This window comes from Ceratosolen solmsi, unplaced genomic scaffold (assembly GCF_000503995.2).
Source record: "Ceratosolen solmsi marchali unplaced genomic scaffold, CerSol_1.0 scaffold31, whole genome shotgun sequence".
Taxonomy (NCBI): Eukaryota; Metazoa; Arthropoda; class Insecta; order Hymenoptera; family Agaonidae; genus Ceratosolen; species Ceratosolen solmsi.
This window is the reverse complement of record NW_011948432.1, coordinates 4910069-4925091: the sequence shown is the minus strand read 5'-3', so window position 1 is coordinate 4925091 and position 15023 is coordinate 4910069. Positions and strand designations below refer to the sequence as shown.

The 15023-nt window shown below is 34.3% G+C and overlaps 4 protein-coding genes across 4 annotated transcripts in view; 1 reads left to right on the top strand and 3 right to left on the bottom strand.

Moving 5' to 3' along the window:
* Atf6 (bZIP_ATF6 domain-containing protein ATf6) overlaps positions 1-879 on the bottom strand; it is an 18077-nt gene extending 17198 nt beyond the window's left edge. The window contains exon 1 of the mRNA XM_011502335.1: positions 530-879. Within this exon, the coding sequence (XP_011500637.1) occupies positions 530-620 (91 nt within the window). The 5' untranslated portion in view covers positions 621-879. The remainder of the gene's footprint in view (positions 1-529) is intronic.
* Positions 880-2372: 1493 nt separating this feature from the next.
* Mys45A (SDA1 domain containing protein Mys45A) lies at positions 2373-8520 on the bottom strand. The gene is made up of 10 exons (XM_011502277.1): positions 8438-8520; positions 8228-8334; positions 7992-8096; positions 5443-5541; positions 4656-5168; positions 4164-4398; positions 3950-4085; positions 3546-3858; positions 2681-3361; positions 2373-2587 (listed from the first exon to the last, which is right to left on the bottom strand). Exons 2-10 carry the CDS (start codon positions 8312-8314, stop codon positions 2387-2389), a joined length of 2370 nt encoding a protein of 789 aa, XP_011500579.1. The 5' UTR covers positions 8315-8334; positions 8438-8520; the 3' UTR covers positions 2373-2386.
* Positions 8521-8600: 80 nt separating this feature from the next.
* Positions 8601-10810, top strand: LOC105364367 (uncharacterized). The gene is made up of 4 exons (XM_011502275.1): positions 8601-8928; positions 9019-9277; positions 9379-10255; positions 10734-10810. Exons 1-3 carry the CDS (start codon positions 8767-8769, stop codon positions 10197-10199), a joined length of 1242 nt encoding a protein of 413 aa, XP_011500577.1. The 5' UTR covers positions 8601-8766; the 3' UTR covers positions 10200-10255; positions 10734-10810.
* On the bottom strand, positions 10284-15023 carry LOC105364421 (amidophosphoribosyltransferase; the record flags this gene model as incomplete). The annotated part of the gene is made up of 7 exons (XM_011502334.1): positions 10284-11085; positions 11312-11533; positions 11769-11896; positions 11996-12232; positions 12607-12856; positions 13031-13323; positions 14876-15023. Coding segments are annotated over 7 exons (1551 nt in total), but the record flags the coding sequence as incomplete, so codon positions are not given.

The window sequence follows — 15023 nt, the reverse complement described above, 5'->3', positions numbered from 1 at the left end:
TATAAGCAAATGTGCGCGTTACCTTTTACACATACTGCCCCTAAAGTTTTACTCAAAGAGAGCTCTCTAGTACAATTAAGTACTTTAAAAACAAGATCTACCGATCGGCGTGATTAATCGATTAAAATTAATTTCGGAAGTCGATGGTGCCTCGATAACAAGGCCCGTCGAAACTCTACGGCCTACAATATCAATTGGATCGAAAAGTGAAATCGACATATAAAGCACATCGAAAAGATAAATAGATACCCAATTAATTACCTGTGCATTGTTCGACATTGAGCGCGATAGTTGCCCATACGTGGATGAATTATTCGAAGCAATTAATGAAGGGACAGTAAAGCCAATTCGATTTGCGTATTAAAGTGGCGATTGCTATGGGACGGTAAGCTTTAAGTTCTCCAGCCCACCTGAGTTTTGATAAGCCGAGAGCCCACCCCCCCCCTTCCCCACGGTTCTGCTTCGATGGCTAATATACCGTTTTACGGGGCTACGAGGAGCGGATGCTGGACAAGCGACAGGTACGTACCGAGGCTCTCGAGCTCCGGGAACATGTGGAATGCGTCCTCGGCGATGCCGGCGACGGTCGCCGTCCATTGCGGGTCCTCGTTTATCAGCATTCTTGGGTGCAACGTCAGCCGTCAGAAAGAGACACGTGGTCGCGAGCCCGATGCACTACGGGCTCTCGTCGCTCATAGTCAGTCGGCTTAAGCCTTGTCCAGCTAAAGGCCGTATGTCAGGCAACCCACTTCACCGCCCTTATAATCGCTCGTCGACTCCTATATCAATTAGGCTCCGCCGAGTACTCGATGCGCCCAAGTGCCGGCCCCGAAACTACCGGCTTTGACGCTCCGCCGCCAGCTCAAATCCCCACAAGCCAAACTCGGTCCGAATGCCTCCGGCCTCACTCGTGTCAGTACCGGCGGCGGCAACGGCGGCGGCAACGGCGGTAGTAGCGACGGCGGTAACGTCGGCGGCGGCGGCGGCTTCGGTGGCGGTGATGGTGGTGGTAGCGTGGTACGTAGTGGAGATGGCCGGTAAATATAGTCAGCCGAGTGAGATGAGGGGAGTTGACGATTATGTACTGTATGCACGCACACGATTGATGGGTGACCCACGCAACATTTTACAAATTTCCATATTTTTAAGATTGAGGATAAGTCGCGATTAAGGGATGCCGCATGCACGACCGCGAGCTCGTGACGAGCAATTTCTAAGCTGATTATCCACGTATACGGTAAAGTTGGCGAGACGCAAACCGGCAAACGCAATTACACGTCGCGCGCGCACTTAACACCACGCAAAATACTTTTATCACTTTTAATTTTAATGCAACGGCTCGGTATTTCAATTTACTCGCTTGTTATATATATATATATATATATTTTTTTTTAATTATTATTTAACAACTTGATGATTGGGATTGAGAATACGATGACTGTCCGATGCTTAGAGATGGAAATTATGATGAAAAACTATTATTAATACGTCGCCACATATTCTCTTTCCAGCCGTGCTACTACAAATTTTATTTTAACTTTATTTTAAGCTTATTTATATTATAAAATAAAATTTAAACTTACTCGTCGAGTGTAAAATTTACCCGAACAAGACACGTTTATTGCATTACACGAAGGAAAAATTTCACTTTTCAATTACATTGTTCATTATTTTTCGATATTTCGTCGATTACGATTACCCATTGCTTTTGCAAAAAAACTTAATGAACGAAAGTTTAAAAATTATTGAGATTAATATTAAAGAGTTTTAAAATATTGGGAATGAACTTAAAAATTTAATATTTATTCAATTGATGTTTGTATAACAATATTCGAGCGAATTATCGAGATAAAGTACTTTTTAATTTTTAAAGGCAATTATTAGACAAAAAATATTATTTAAATATTACATCTAAAAAATCACATTCTACAAAAACATAAAGGGCAAATTTTTTGTTAAAAAATCAAATTAATATGATTGATTCGGCGCACTCGTATTTCATATGATTTATTTATTGCACATAATGTATTCACCATATTCGTAATCGTGAATGCAAAGTGTACTTGCATTTAATCAAATTAACCGAACACATTAACACAACAACAACTACTTGCGAAATTCCCATATTTGCTCATGTATTTGATTAAATATCATAACGATATATAAAAACTTACGATCAAACTTTATCATCTTATATAAATTTGTTTATGTATATTCGTGTCATATGCACTGGGTACATAAAACTTGCATAATACAAATATAAATGAAATGTTTACTTTATTGGCTATTTGATAAAAGTTTTGAACTATATTTATAAGACCGTGTCATTAAAATTTATGTAACAATAAATTATTACACTAAGAGAAACATTAATCAATAAAAAATATTACTTCATTCGCTTTTGCTTAATTAAATAATTCCTTAAAGCTATTTGTTTCTCTTTAAATGACCTCTTGATTTTTCGTTTAACTTTATGCTTTATCATTTGGAAGTTTTTCTTCTTATTTCTCTCACGATTCGTTTTACTACATAAAGGATTTTGACGACCGTCTTTATAACCAAATTTTTCTCTACCCTCTTGTCCTTTCTGTAAAAGAAATGCAATTAAAAATTATTAATCTATATTTTCATAATTGTAAGTAATTCAAACAGTAGTATGTATATGTGAAAGATATTATACCTTAACACTTTCTACTCTAGCTTGCTTATCATGCTTACGTTTCTTATAAATATTTTCAATGTCGGACAATTTAATTAATTCATCTTTATTCTTCTCATCGTTAAAGGGCCTTTTTACTCCCCGTTTTGGATATGTAATATGTTGCTTTACCAAAGTCATGTCGATTTTCTTAAAATCTTCATCTGTAAGTAAGCGCTCGGACGAGACTTGTGACGCTTTTGCTTTTTTCTCTAATGTGTACTCTATTTTTTTTTGAGCTTTCAGCTTTTCCTGTAATTTCATTTTCTCTTCCAGTTTCCTCTTTTTTCTCTCCAATTTTGAATTCTTTAATTTCTTTTGTAATTTAGTGAGCTTAACCGTTGGTTTTTTAATAGTGCTAAGTTTATTTTCTATCGATTTTCTATCATCTTTACTCTGTTTCTTCATAGTTTTTTCTGCAGATTCTTTTTTACTTTCATTCTCCTTGTTCACAGTATTTTCATCATTAGCTGTACATTTACTTTCACTATCCGTTTGATTTTCATTTTTACTCTCTGTTTGAAATTCATTTTCACTATCCGTTTGGCTACTATTTTCATCGTTATCTTGACAATCAACCGTATCGGCATCCGAGTTATCGTTATCATCATCTTCCTCATCATCTTCGCTGCTGTGTTCAACATTAATCCATTCGTCATCATCCTAAAAATAAGTATAAAATAATAATTAAATACCAATTATAATAGATTGCCTCTATTACAAAATACAAAACATTCCAAGATACTTAATATTAAAGAATTACAGAACAAATATCAAAGATAAAGAGCGTTCACATCTTTTTACTTAAAAAATTACAAAATATTTAGATAAATAATATTTTACTTACGTCGCTATTATCGCTATCGATTTCCAAAGTATTGTTTTTAGAATCGAGAAGAATCTCAGCTCCTGGCACAAATTCTTTCACCAACACATCACCGTATTTTAACGGCTCCAACGCAACGGTAGCTTCAGTTGGTCGACCTTTATCCTTCTTATGTAATAAATCAGGCATTGTTTGCCGAAATAAACCAATGAGAGATCTAGCTGCCATCATCACGCTTCTTTCTCGATAGTTTTTATATTGCGTCAAGTCTTGTAAAAGATCTTCGTTCATTGCAAGCGGACATCGTGAACAAATTTCTCTAACGGCATTTAGCCTATAAAATATTAGCGTTTATCGCGAATTACATTTACATGAGATAGGCAACGGATTTTGGCATTTTTGCATAAAAGTTATAAATTATTTACCCTATAGCCATAACATCTGCCGAGTTTCGTTCGGTTACAAAATTATTAACTAAAGTCTTTAATACCGGTTGTATTATGTCCGGTGGAATCAATTCGTGCGAAGCTTGTGCCACAAATTGCAACAATTTTGTAACTTCTGAAATACAAAGTGCATCGCAGTTGTAATAAATGGTCTTATAAAGAATTTTAATTCTTATACGGTCAAATATTTTACCTCTTTGGTGAGGTTGAAGGAAGCGTTGCAAATAAGGATAGAAATTGAATAAAAATAAATCGTGTAAGCCTACGAGTCTTGAAATTACGTCGAGAGTCATGACTTTAACTTCAAATCGATCGTTATTTTTTTCTAATTGCTTGAAAAGCTTCTCAGCCAAGCCCTGTGGATCGTGAATCAAATGAAGGGCTGAAAAATTAAATTGCGGAGCCTTGGATTTTTTCTTTTTTGATTTCTAAACAAAGAAGTGTTGGAATTAAAAATAAAATAGCTGAAATGGAATATATGTAATATATTTGAAATAATAAATCAATAATGAAGGAAAATGAGAAATATAAATGATATATAAGTTTTAAATTTACATATAATATAATAATAACTTGGCCTTACGTTTTTCAAAATCAACTCTACGCTTTCTAAAATTAACCATTAATTTTAAACGATCGTTTAGATGATTTGTAAGCAATTTGTAAGCAAAATTCGTAAACATACCGTAAAAATTTGTTTCGCCTTTTTCAACTGCTTTTCGCGCTTTTTTGTCTTCTTATTAACTTTATTAGCCATAATTATTTCTTTGATATTGGGCTCGTCGTCGCTATCGCTGTCTTCACTGTCCTCCTCCGTATCTGTTCCCAAAAAGAATTTCAAGCTCGCAACCATGACTTTGGTAAATTTTGAAAAGCAACCCGTGGCAATGACATTCACTGTTTTCGCATCATTCCATACATTTTTATTGTACAATTCTATCATAATGTCCACGGACATTTTAGCTGCTCTCGCGTTCGTGTCCTTGAGCATTGTGAACATGAAGTTTTGCAGCACAGTATTGATTTTAGAATTTTTGTGTTTTGCGTTAACGTTCTTTATGTCCGTTATTATATGCGTCTGCAAGAATTGCCGAAGGACCTTGTCTTGGGATCGGAGCAATTCAAAGAATAGGCTAAGTAGGTCTGTCGGCTCGAGCAGGTTCTTATTCCGTAATAGAATTAACGCTCGACAAAAGGTCTGTAAGTAAAAACATATAAAGAACAAATTTGCATTTGCGTCGTTAAATTTCATTACATTGAAATGATTTTATGATTTTATGATTTTGAACAATTGACGTTTTTGTTTTAACATTATGTTTCACATTATCACTACTAATTACGTGAAAAAGGTATGTTCTATTGATTTCTAAAAATTTTTAAATTAAAATTGAATTTTTCGTCTGAAATACAAATTTTTTTTTTTTTTTTCTTTTTTTTTTTTTTCATATAAATAATTTTTCTAATGTACTAACCATTCGCATTTCATTATCCAAGACAGTATTTTTTCGTTTAAGAATATCGATGAGCTCTTGAGGAAAAGTCATCAAGTCATTTGGATAGCAATGCGCAACCTGTAGACAAAATATTACAATATATTTTAACGACTTTTAATTATAACAAAAAATAATAAAATGAATAATAAACACACAGAGATTTTGTGCGCGCGCGTGCGTGCGCGTGTGCGTGTGCGTGCGCGTGTGCGTGTACGTGTGCATACGTACATACTTATAATTATAATTAATAGTTCGAAATATAAAAATGAAATAAATAGTACCTAAGTGTAGATGTAAGGTAGAAAATATTTTTTATCCATCGTTAAAAAATATTTGATAAATATATTGCTAATTAAATTTCTATTTATATAGTATTATCGTATGTCGTTAAAATAAACAACTTCGTATAAAGAATATAATTTTCATTATTCTTACAAATTCTTCAAATTTACTTTTGCAACATTTACGTATTTATAACTTATCTAAAACATATTAAGCTTTTCGACAGATTGCCATATTCGGCGTTAATGAACATCTACAATTAAAAATAATTACAAAAATATAAACAAAATTTATTAATAGAATTTACTAAAAAGAGTATAGTCAACCACGTTTAATGCAAACGTTGCATTAGCTGTATATTTAAAAGATTTCGAAACTAATTCAACTAATTACATGGCTTCAACAGAAGCAATATATTATAAAAGAACAGTAATGTCATTGTAAAACATAAATAGTCTTTTTGCGGAGATATAATTTTCAAAATATATGAAACATTATTATGACACGAATGAAATATAGTAAATAAAAATAAATGTTCTTCGAAAATCATTTATTAAATGTCAAAATTATACAAAAAAAGACAGTCACAAAATGAATTAAATAGGATAATTATACATAATTTAGAAATTTTCACAATAAATACTCAATGTAAAAAGTCACACAAATATTTTTTTAATTCAAAACCTACGTTCCTTGAGATAACCATAATAAATTCAAAACTAACACAGCACTTGTATTTTGGCTCATTTATATTGTAGTCACCAATCATCGATAGTAATCCCAACCGACACATCGACGGTACTTGGGTTAATAAAACAGCGTTCAAATCGACGCTCACATCAATGATTGAGCAAAATATGGCAAGCAACCTATTCAATGGAAAGCTCTGTGGTCCTTCACGAGTTGTCATAACTCTTGTTTTTCTTTTCCTACCAACTTTTTTTTTTCTTCGCTCACCCTCTTTTACAAAAAGCTTCTTATCTTCCTTCGGCGGATTGTAAGATGCTAAATATGCAGCAATAAGCAAATACTTTGCATAACAAGGTAGTTCAAAACTCAAAGCTAACTTTGTTGTAGATTCAATTTCAGATGAATACTTGGGCTGTTCATCAAAATCATCTGTCGACACTCGCAAGTATATAACTTCTAAATTGGCTTTAAAAGTACTAACAATATTACGCCATAGAGCACTGACGTCACTTTCGTCAATGGCTTTAGATTGTACAGGTTCAATGTATTTGACAAAATTCTTCTTAGCCATATATCGAAGTTCATTCAGATCTCGACAGAATCTGAAGTATACAGAAAGAAAAAGATTTAAATATGTTTTATAAAATTGAACGCTACAATCCTCTGGTTTATTCAAATCTAATAAAATCCTTGTTATTTCATTTTTGTTATATTGTGGGAAAAAAATTGTAATCGGTTCATACAATCCTAGCTTTGGACTATACTTTTCCCAAATAACATCACTAGTAAAAATGGTGCATATATTCACTTGGGTCAACTCTCTTAGTCGAAGTAGAGCTGGCAATAAATTTGCTTCCAATTGACGTAACTTCTCACATTTTTCAAAAACAATCACTATAGGTTTTGAATTTTCCATGTAAATTGATTTTATTTCTGATATAAAGTCAACAAAATTGTCACACTTTTTTGACAACTTATAGCCATTATCTGAATTTAATTTAATTGACGAAAGATCTATTATAATTTTTTCTAACATACTTTTATTATTTACATGCTCAAGGCAATTTATTATGGAAATGTTACATTGTAAATAATTAAGCAAGTTTTTAATAATATAAGATTTCCCACAAGAAACATGACCATAAATAAAAATATTTGGAAACATTGGTTCATCAACTAGTAATGAGTATAAAAATCCTAAGAGTGAATCCCTACACTTAATTTTCTCACTCAATTTTTTTATACAATCCTCCATGATTATAGATATAAAATTGTTTTCAGTAATAAAATAAGAGTATAATAAATTAAAATAAATTTAAACATGCATTCAGAAAGGTCCAACTTGATTTTCAAATCTGAAAGAGAAATTAAAAAAAAAATCGATAGTTGTATAAAATATAAATTCACAATTGCTTTCAATAAGTATGTTTTTTAAAACTTATACAACAAAATATTTTATAATTCAAACAAATTCATTTAGTTTGGATGTTTAACTGCGACAGTGAAAGTATAAATAAAAATTATTTAAACAACAAATAAAATATTTAAAGTCTTACTTGCGCCAAGAATATAATCAATTCATCGAGACTTTTGTTGAATTTATCTGGAGTAAGATCGAATACTTCTAGAGTCGACTTATAATGATGATATTGCTGCAAAAACTATTGAAATATGTTAATTAATTGATATATTATTGAAGTTAAGTGAAATAATTAATATTGATAATAATAATAATATTGATAATAGTAATAATAATAATAATAATAATAATAATAATAATAATAATAATTACTTCTTCTTTGTAAGATTCTGGGTCTCGCTTGATTAGATTCTGTAATTGTGGAAGATTGTCAGGCAATTGATTATTATGTCGGACCATTGTTAATATTTACATTTAATCTATAATTACAAAAATCATAATATTACCAACAATGTATTTGCATATAAATATTATTTTAGAAACATTTCTTGTTATAGGTTATATTAAAATACGTCCTCTTACCGTTAATTCCTATCTTTATTACATAGATTTTTTATACAGTATAAATGATTTAATATATTATAGAAAATTATTGATACAAAAATTAACGCTAGAATATTAATTTTTTACACAAAACAAGTAAAAACTATATAACACGTGTCATAACTGCTGATATTGACGGGAAAACAGAAAATGGAGAAGACAGTTAAAAGTTTTTGATTGGCTACTTCGAACATTGGCGCGTTTTTGCAATCTTATGAGGCTTCAATATAACCTCAAAATTTTATAAGGGAAAATAAGCCCTTGGCTTAGTGCAATTACATGTCCTAAAAAGATAGTAAAACGCAAAAATGTCAAGTTCTGATTCGGAACTAGAAGAGGATGAGGAAGAAATTCTTGTGTATGTAGAATTCGACAATTGTGGAACAAACGATATGTTTAGTACTGAAAATTTAAAATTAGACATGCTTGGATTAGATTCTGATCATCCAATTATGCAAGTTAATGGCAAGGTAAACTTATGCTTATTAAGAATTTTAATTTTCTAAACAGTAAATCTTATAATTTTACATTGATTATAAAATATTTCTTATCTATTACAGTTTTTTGAAGGAACTTACGAAGATGCTATTGGAACTTATTTATTTTTTGAAAAAGATGTTAATCCAGTTATAGATGACCCAGTATTTGATAAGGTTCCCACACTTAAATATTTTAAAAAGACTAGAAAGCTTCTTAAAATGCAACGGGCTTTTGTGGTGCCTAGATATGAAGTACTTGGAGATTCCAATCACAGTCAAAGTATTCCTAATAAGAATACGATAAAGGCAGCTGGAGTGCCACCAAAGTATCAAGAAGATGGTATGCTTTGTTCATTGCTAATTTATGAATTTAATTGTGTAGATTATGTTGATAACCTATTATGAGTGATATTTTTAATTTTTTTTTTTATTTTTTTTTAGCATTTGCATTTTGGGAAAATGCTCGAAATAAAAGGATAACTGCATTAAATGAGTATCTTAGAAAACAAGAGTTCAGAAAAGAATTAAGACTACGAGGTTTTGAGCCTGAATCCGAATCAGATGAAGATAATCCATTTGCTATATACAAATATATAGAAAATGAATCAAAAGTAGCAAAAACCGATGATCAAAACATTGACTATGAATCACAAATAGAGAAATTGGAGAATACATTACAAATGACTGAATTAGGCACTGAACAAGCGAAAAATTCACCAAAAAAACTGACTGTTATTGATCCAGGACCGTCGACATCAAAAAGCAGTATGCCTTGGATAGAAGACGATGTACCAAAAAGCCAATCGATGGCACAGAAAGTGAAAAGTATAGGTAAAGTCAAGGAGAAAATTATAAAAGGAAAAGTGGAGAAGAAGATTTTGAGAAAGAAGAAGTTTTCCATATCACATAAATTATTAAATGAAACTTCCAACGAGCAGTCGTTAGAAAATTCAGATGACAAGAATGAATTTTATCAGGAGGATAGTGAAAAATCGATTAAGAATGACGAAGTGATTGATATTAACAAATTAGATGAAGCTGATAAGGTCGAAGATGCTTTAGGTACTAAATTAGAAGAAATGGAAATCGACGAGATAGCGATAGAAAATAGCGAAAGATTATTAGCGAACGAACTGAAATTAAATGATTCCTTTATTTCGGATAAGAATAAAAAAAAGCAAGAAAAGCGTGAGGCAAAGATGAGAGAAATAAGCGAAAAATTGAAAGCACTTAGTCAGCCTTCTAAAGCGCCAAATAGTTGATAATTATCATATGCACGTGCCATTTTAAATGAAATGTTCAACTCAAATGTGATAAGGTAAATTACAAAGCAGTTTTTATCTCAAAAATTTGACTTTTTCTTTTAACAAAAATATCAAACTATACATGACATTTTTACTCAAAATCCATATGCGTATAAATATTATATAGATATATATTTATTGTACAATATTCTTCATGGGATATTATCTCGTTTTTCGCAAACCATAGATAACAATCGATCATTTACTTATAGACAAAGTATATGTAAAAAAAAATTGACATACATAAACAAAGCAGCGAATACATTTATCAATAACAATTTTGCAATAATGCTCCCAAATAATTCTCCTCTTAAAGTAGGTATAAAAATGAATTACTTTTTAATTTTAAATTTCGTTCGTTTAGATTGTTAATCATCGTTTCGATGAATAAAATGATAAATTTCTTCAATTCAACGCTGAAAATGGGTTAACATAATGAGACTCTATATTCCATGGTAACATGACATTTTCGTTTGGATTCTCTGCTCGCAGATTAACGAGCAGTCATTATCATGCCGGAAGACGAACGAGTTGGCTAGGAATGATTCATTAAATGACGACGATCGGTTATTCACCAACTCAAATCACTTGTGAGTTCATCCGGGTATTCACCGGTCAAGCAAGCTGTACAATGGCCAACGTAGCTGCTCTCACGATTATCCATTCCGTGTCGTACCGCCTGGACAAGACCTTCTACAGAGAGGTACGTCAAACTGTCCGCTCCAACATGCTTAGCCAGCTTGATATTGTCAAGCCGATTAGCAATGAGCTCTTCCCGTGTGGGAATATTGATACCCATGTAGCATGGATACTTCAATGGTGGAGAGGCAATTCTTATGTGGACCTGATAAACATTATTTGTATCATTATTGATCTTGTATCAAGATAAGCATAGATAAGCAATCATGATGAAATCTTTTTTTTTTTTTTTTTTTTTTTTCGCAATGGGAGCTTTGCCATTGTATTTTACGTAAGCAAAATTGGTCCACGTTATTAGTACAGTATTAAGATCTCTTAAAGGTTTTTGTGGATTAAAAGTCTTAGACTTTTGGCTGCCAATGGCGATTTACCTGTTTCGCTCCCGCATCTTTTAAAAGCTTGATAATCGGTCCTATGGTATTTCCTCTAACAATCGAATCATCGATGAGAATAACTTTCTTCCCTTTAACGTTTTCCGATAGAGCGCCAAATTTCTTAGCGACACCAAGCTGCCTGAGCCTCGTACTGGGCTGAATGAATGTTCTGCCAACGTATCTATTTTTACATAATACTTCAGCAAAAGGAATGTTAGACTGAAAGCAACGAAAAAAAAAAATTTCCCATAAAAAATTCATAACTTCGATGTTCGAACGCATGAAGTTCGCGACACTTTTTATTTAAACCGATATTACATGCCATTCAATTTAACATCGATTGCTTTCAATTACAATCTAGCGTGACGGTGAGGAGGAGGAGAAGGAGTCGGTGGGAGGGAGTGAGAGGGGGGGGGGAAGAGATGCTTTAAACGACTATTTTACATTATGTTACCTCTCTTGCATAACCATGTGCAGCGGCCGTTCCGGATTCTGGAACAGAACTGACAATGTCAGCTTCGATGGGCGATTCCCGGGCAAGGACGCGGCCGCATTGCATTCTGACGGAGTAGACCATTTGTCCTGAAATAAGGCGAAGAAAGATGCGCCGATAGACCGACATTCCAAGGATCAGAAGCGAAAATGATGAAAACGAAACGACCAGCCGTTGGACTCACTCACCTTCGAAAATACTATCGCTTCTCGCAAAGTAGACATATTCAAAAATGCAGAAGGCTTGCGACTTCTTGTCTGGCGTCTCGATAATGTCGATGGTCTTTATACCCTCTCTGGTCATTTCCACGATCTCTCCAGGAAAAACTTCGCGAACGTACCTGGCTCCGATGCTAAGAAAGCCACAAGACTCTGATGAAATAACCCAGCCCTCGGCCTCGACATTGTCGTCATCGGAATCATGACCTAAATAAAGACGAAGGTAAAGTTAACAAAGCATTCAATGTCGGAATTCGATTTTCTTAAACGCGTGCTCGTTAACGTTTATAAATGATGAAAGGGAGTCGAATCGACGAACGAAAAATCATCAGACCGGATAAAAGGTTCCTTTTATTGCTGCAGCTGGTGACACATGCGTGCTTGATATTATTATTCTCAATATCTCGATAAAACAATTTAAACGACGGTGGGAGGAGGTGGGATGGGATTTGGGGGGTGGGGGGAGTGTCAGGAGGGAGGCTACGGAAGAGATCGAAGCTGCAGACCATCGTATATTAAATCGAAATCGCTTACGAGAAAACTAAAGCAATAAACAATCAACGGATAAATGCAAAGCTCACCCAAGTTGCCAACTGGCACGATTTTGCCGATGCAAAGCGGTCGGTTCCCGTACGGATCCCTGACTCCGTAGATGCGGTCCCTCTGCATAATGACGAGTGAGTAGGACAGGGGCGCCAACTGCATGAGGTGCTTTATGCGAGCCGGCCAGTCTGGGCCGTTGAGTTCGCCCTCGGGGGGATTGAGGCAGAGCGCCTGGGTGATGAGCTCCGAGTCCGAGTGCGTGGAAAGACCGACGCCGCGGCCCAATACCTGCCGGCAAATGTATTAGTCGTGGAATGTCGTGCTGGGTGCCTCGCGGGAGGGGTGGACGAGGATGTGGAACGGGATGCAGGGGCTGGGCATTGGCCGAAGGGTCATATGCCATAGCATCGGCCGGATGGGTTTGAGGGTTATTGAACTGGCATCCTCGCCGGCAGAACACACCATTTTTCGAAGGGACTCGGTGTTGACGAGCTCGCCGTTGTGGGCGACGGCGAGGGCGCCGTGAGCCGTGTGTACGACGAAGGGCTGACAGTTGACCTCCTCGCTGGCGGCGCTGGTGCTGTAACGCGTGTGCCCGATCCCGAGGTTGCCGCGGAGCTTCCGCATGCTGTCGTCATTGAAGATGTTGTTGATCATGCCCATACCCTTGTGCACGTGGAAGGACTTGGCGCAGACGCCCTCGCTCGTCACTATGCCCGCACTCTCCTGGCCCCTGTGCTGCAGCGCGATCAGACCTGGCGTCAACGCGAACGCGCTTTAGACTTGCATCTACTACGAGTACTAGTCTACTTTTGAGTCGTCCCTTACTTTATAATTAATCGCATTAAAGCCCTTTGTCCCCGGGCATTTCGCATCTGCGAAATCATAAATCCGCTTCGTGTTTCCAGCGTTTGTTCAGCTTACTTTTCTCGAAGACCTTATGCATCAATTTTTACTTATCTCCGACACTCTTTTATTTAATTTATTCGTGGAAGCAGTCCGCGAACAATTATCATTTTTATCTTCTTACGTCAAATTGTCGAAAATCTAATTTCTTTCTCTATTTTTTTTTCTCTGTTTTTATTTATTCATTTATTTATTTTTTTTTCTTTCTTTCTTTATCTTTAACTCTTTCTATATCGTTGTTGTTGAAAAAACTATACTTTATTCATCGTATCAATAAAACAGTCTTAATGAAGAGCAGCTCGATCTATTTTATAACAACCTTTTTTATTACATAAATATCATCTTCATAATTATTACATTATATACGTACGTACGTACATAAATATGTGCGTGCGTTTATGTGTGCATGCGTGGGTGCGTGCGTGCGTGCGTGCGTGCGTGTTATTCTTTCATACTGATTGTGTATAATCTCAAATATAACAGACTGATATATGACGATAATGTACAATGGCATTATGTTTGAAAAGAGTAAATACTTGTGATACTATTATCAACACTCTTACATACATGTGAATAATAGATAATAAAAACAAGAGTATCACGAGTTTCTATTAATTTCTTACCATTTGTGTTCAACTTCATTTATCGATAGAGCATTATTTGTTCATTATCACAATATTTTGTAAATAATTTCAAATTATATAATGATAGGTAAAGTTTTTTGTATAATGTCATTTACTTACAAATATAATTGAATTTGATTATTGTTGTTGAATAAAAACAATTCATTCGTTTGAAAAATCATAAATTTGTTAAATTATATCAATTGTACGTGAACGTTATATTCCAGCTGTTTAATTTTCTATTAAAGTACATACGATTATTATAGACAGTTCAAATAATTATGATTTCGTATATACATGAATGGTATGTACTTACTATGCATTCTTAAAATACTGTTTTTCGATTGAGTGAGAAATATAAACTTTTGAATAATTATGAACGAAGCGGATTAAATGCTTATTATCGCATAAAAATATTCAATCTGTATTTTCAGGGTAAATGAAAATATAGAATTTATTAATAAAAACATTCACAAGTTTTTCTAAATGACGTACGACTCCAATGTCCCTCGCATCTACAGGAGGCATTAGGTACATTGTCAAATTAAAACTCATAATACAGATCAATAATCGTCCAAACGAATATTCGCAACAACAACAACAACAACAACAACAACAACAATAACAACAACAACAGAAACAGCAACAACCAAAATAAATAATAAGCGAAAAGTTTATGAGAAAATATGGAGAGGTTAAAAGTCGTGGACGCAATGAGAACGAAAAAAAATCTTGCACACTAACGAAAATAAATAATAATCAAGTAGAATCTACTTACCAAGGCACACAACTTGACCAACATCTATTTGCGAGGGCCAATCACCGGCGGCAATGCATCCAAAGACCCCGCACTCGTGGGTGAGACCGGTATCCCTTTGACCCCTCGTTTCTCCCTTACTCCTGGGCCGTCTGGCCAGTTCCTGCTG

Excerpts from the sequence above, each read along its gene's own strand:
- LOC105364367 (XM_011502275.1), top strand. The coding sequence starts at position 8,767 with ATGTCAAGTTCTGATTCGGAACTAGAAGAGGATGAGGAAGAAATTCTT. Across the intron at positions 8,929-9,018 it reads TTATGCAAGTTAATGGCAAG|TTTTTTGAAGGAACTTACGA; the intron begins GTAAACTTATGC and ends TATCTATTACAG. Across the intron at positions 9,278-9,378 it reads ACCAAAGTATCAAGAAGATG|CATTTGCATTTTGGGAAAAT; the intron begins GTATGCTTTGTT and ends ATTTTTTTTTAG.
- Mys45A (XM_011502277.1), bottom strand. The coding sequence starts at position 8,314 with ATGGTCCGACATAATAATCAATTGCCTGACAATCTTCCACAATTACAG. Across the intron at positions 3,859-3,949 it reads GCAGATGTTATGGCTATAGG|GCTAAATGCCGTTAGAGAAA; the intron begins GTAAATAATTTA and ends AATATTTTATAG. Across the intron at positions 2,588-2,680 it reads CTAGAGTAGAAAGTGTTAAG|AAAGGACAAGAGGGTAGAGA; the intron begins GTATAATATCTT and ends TTTCTTTTACAG.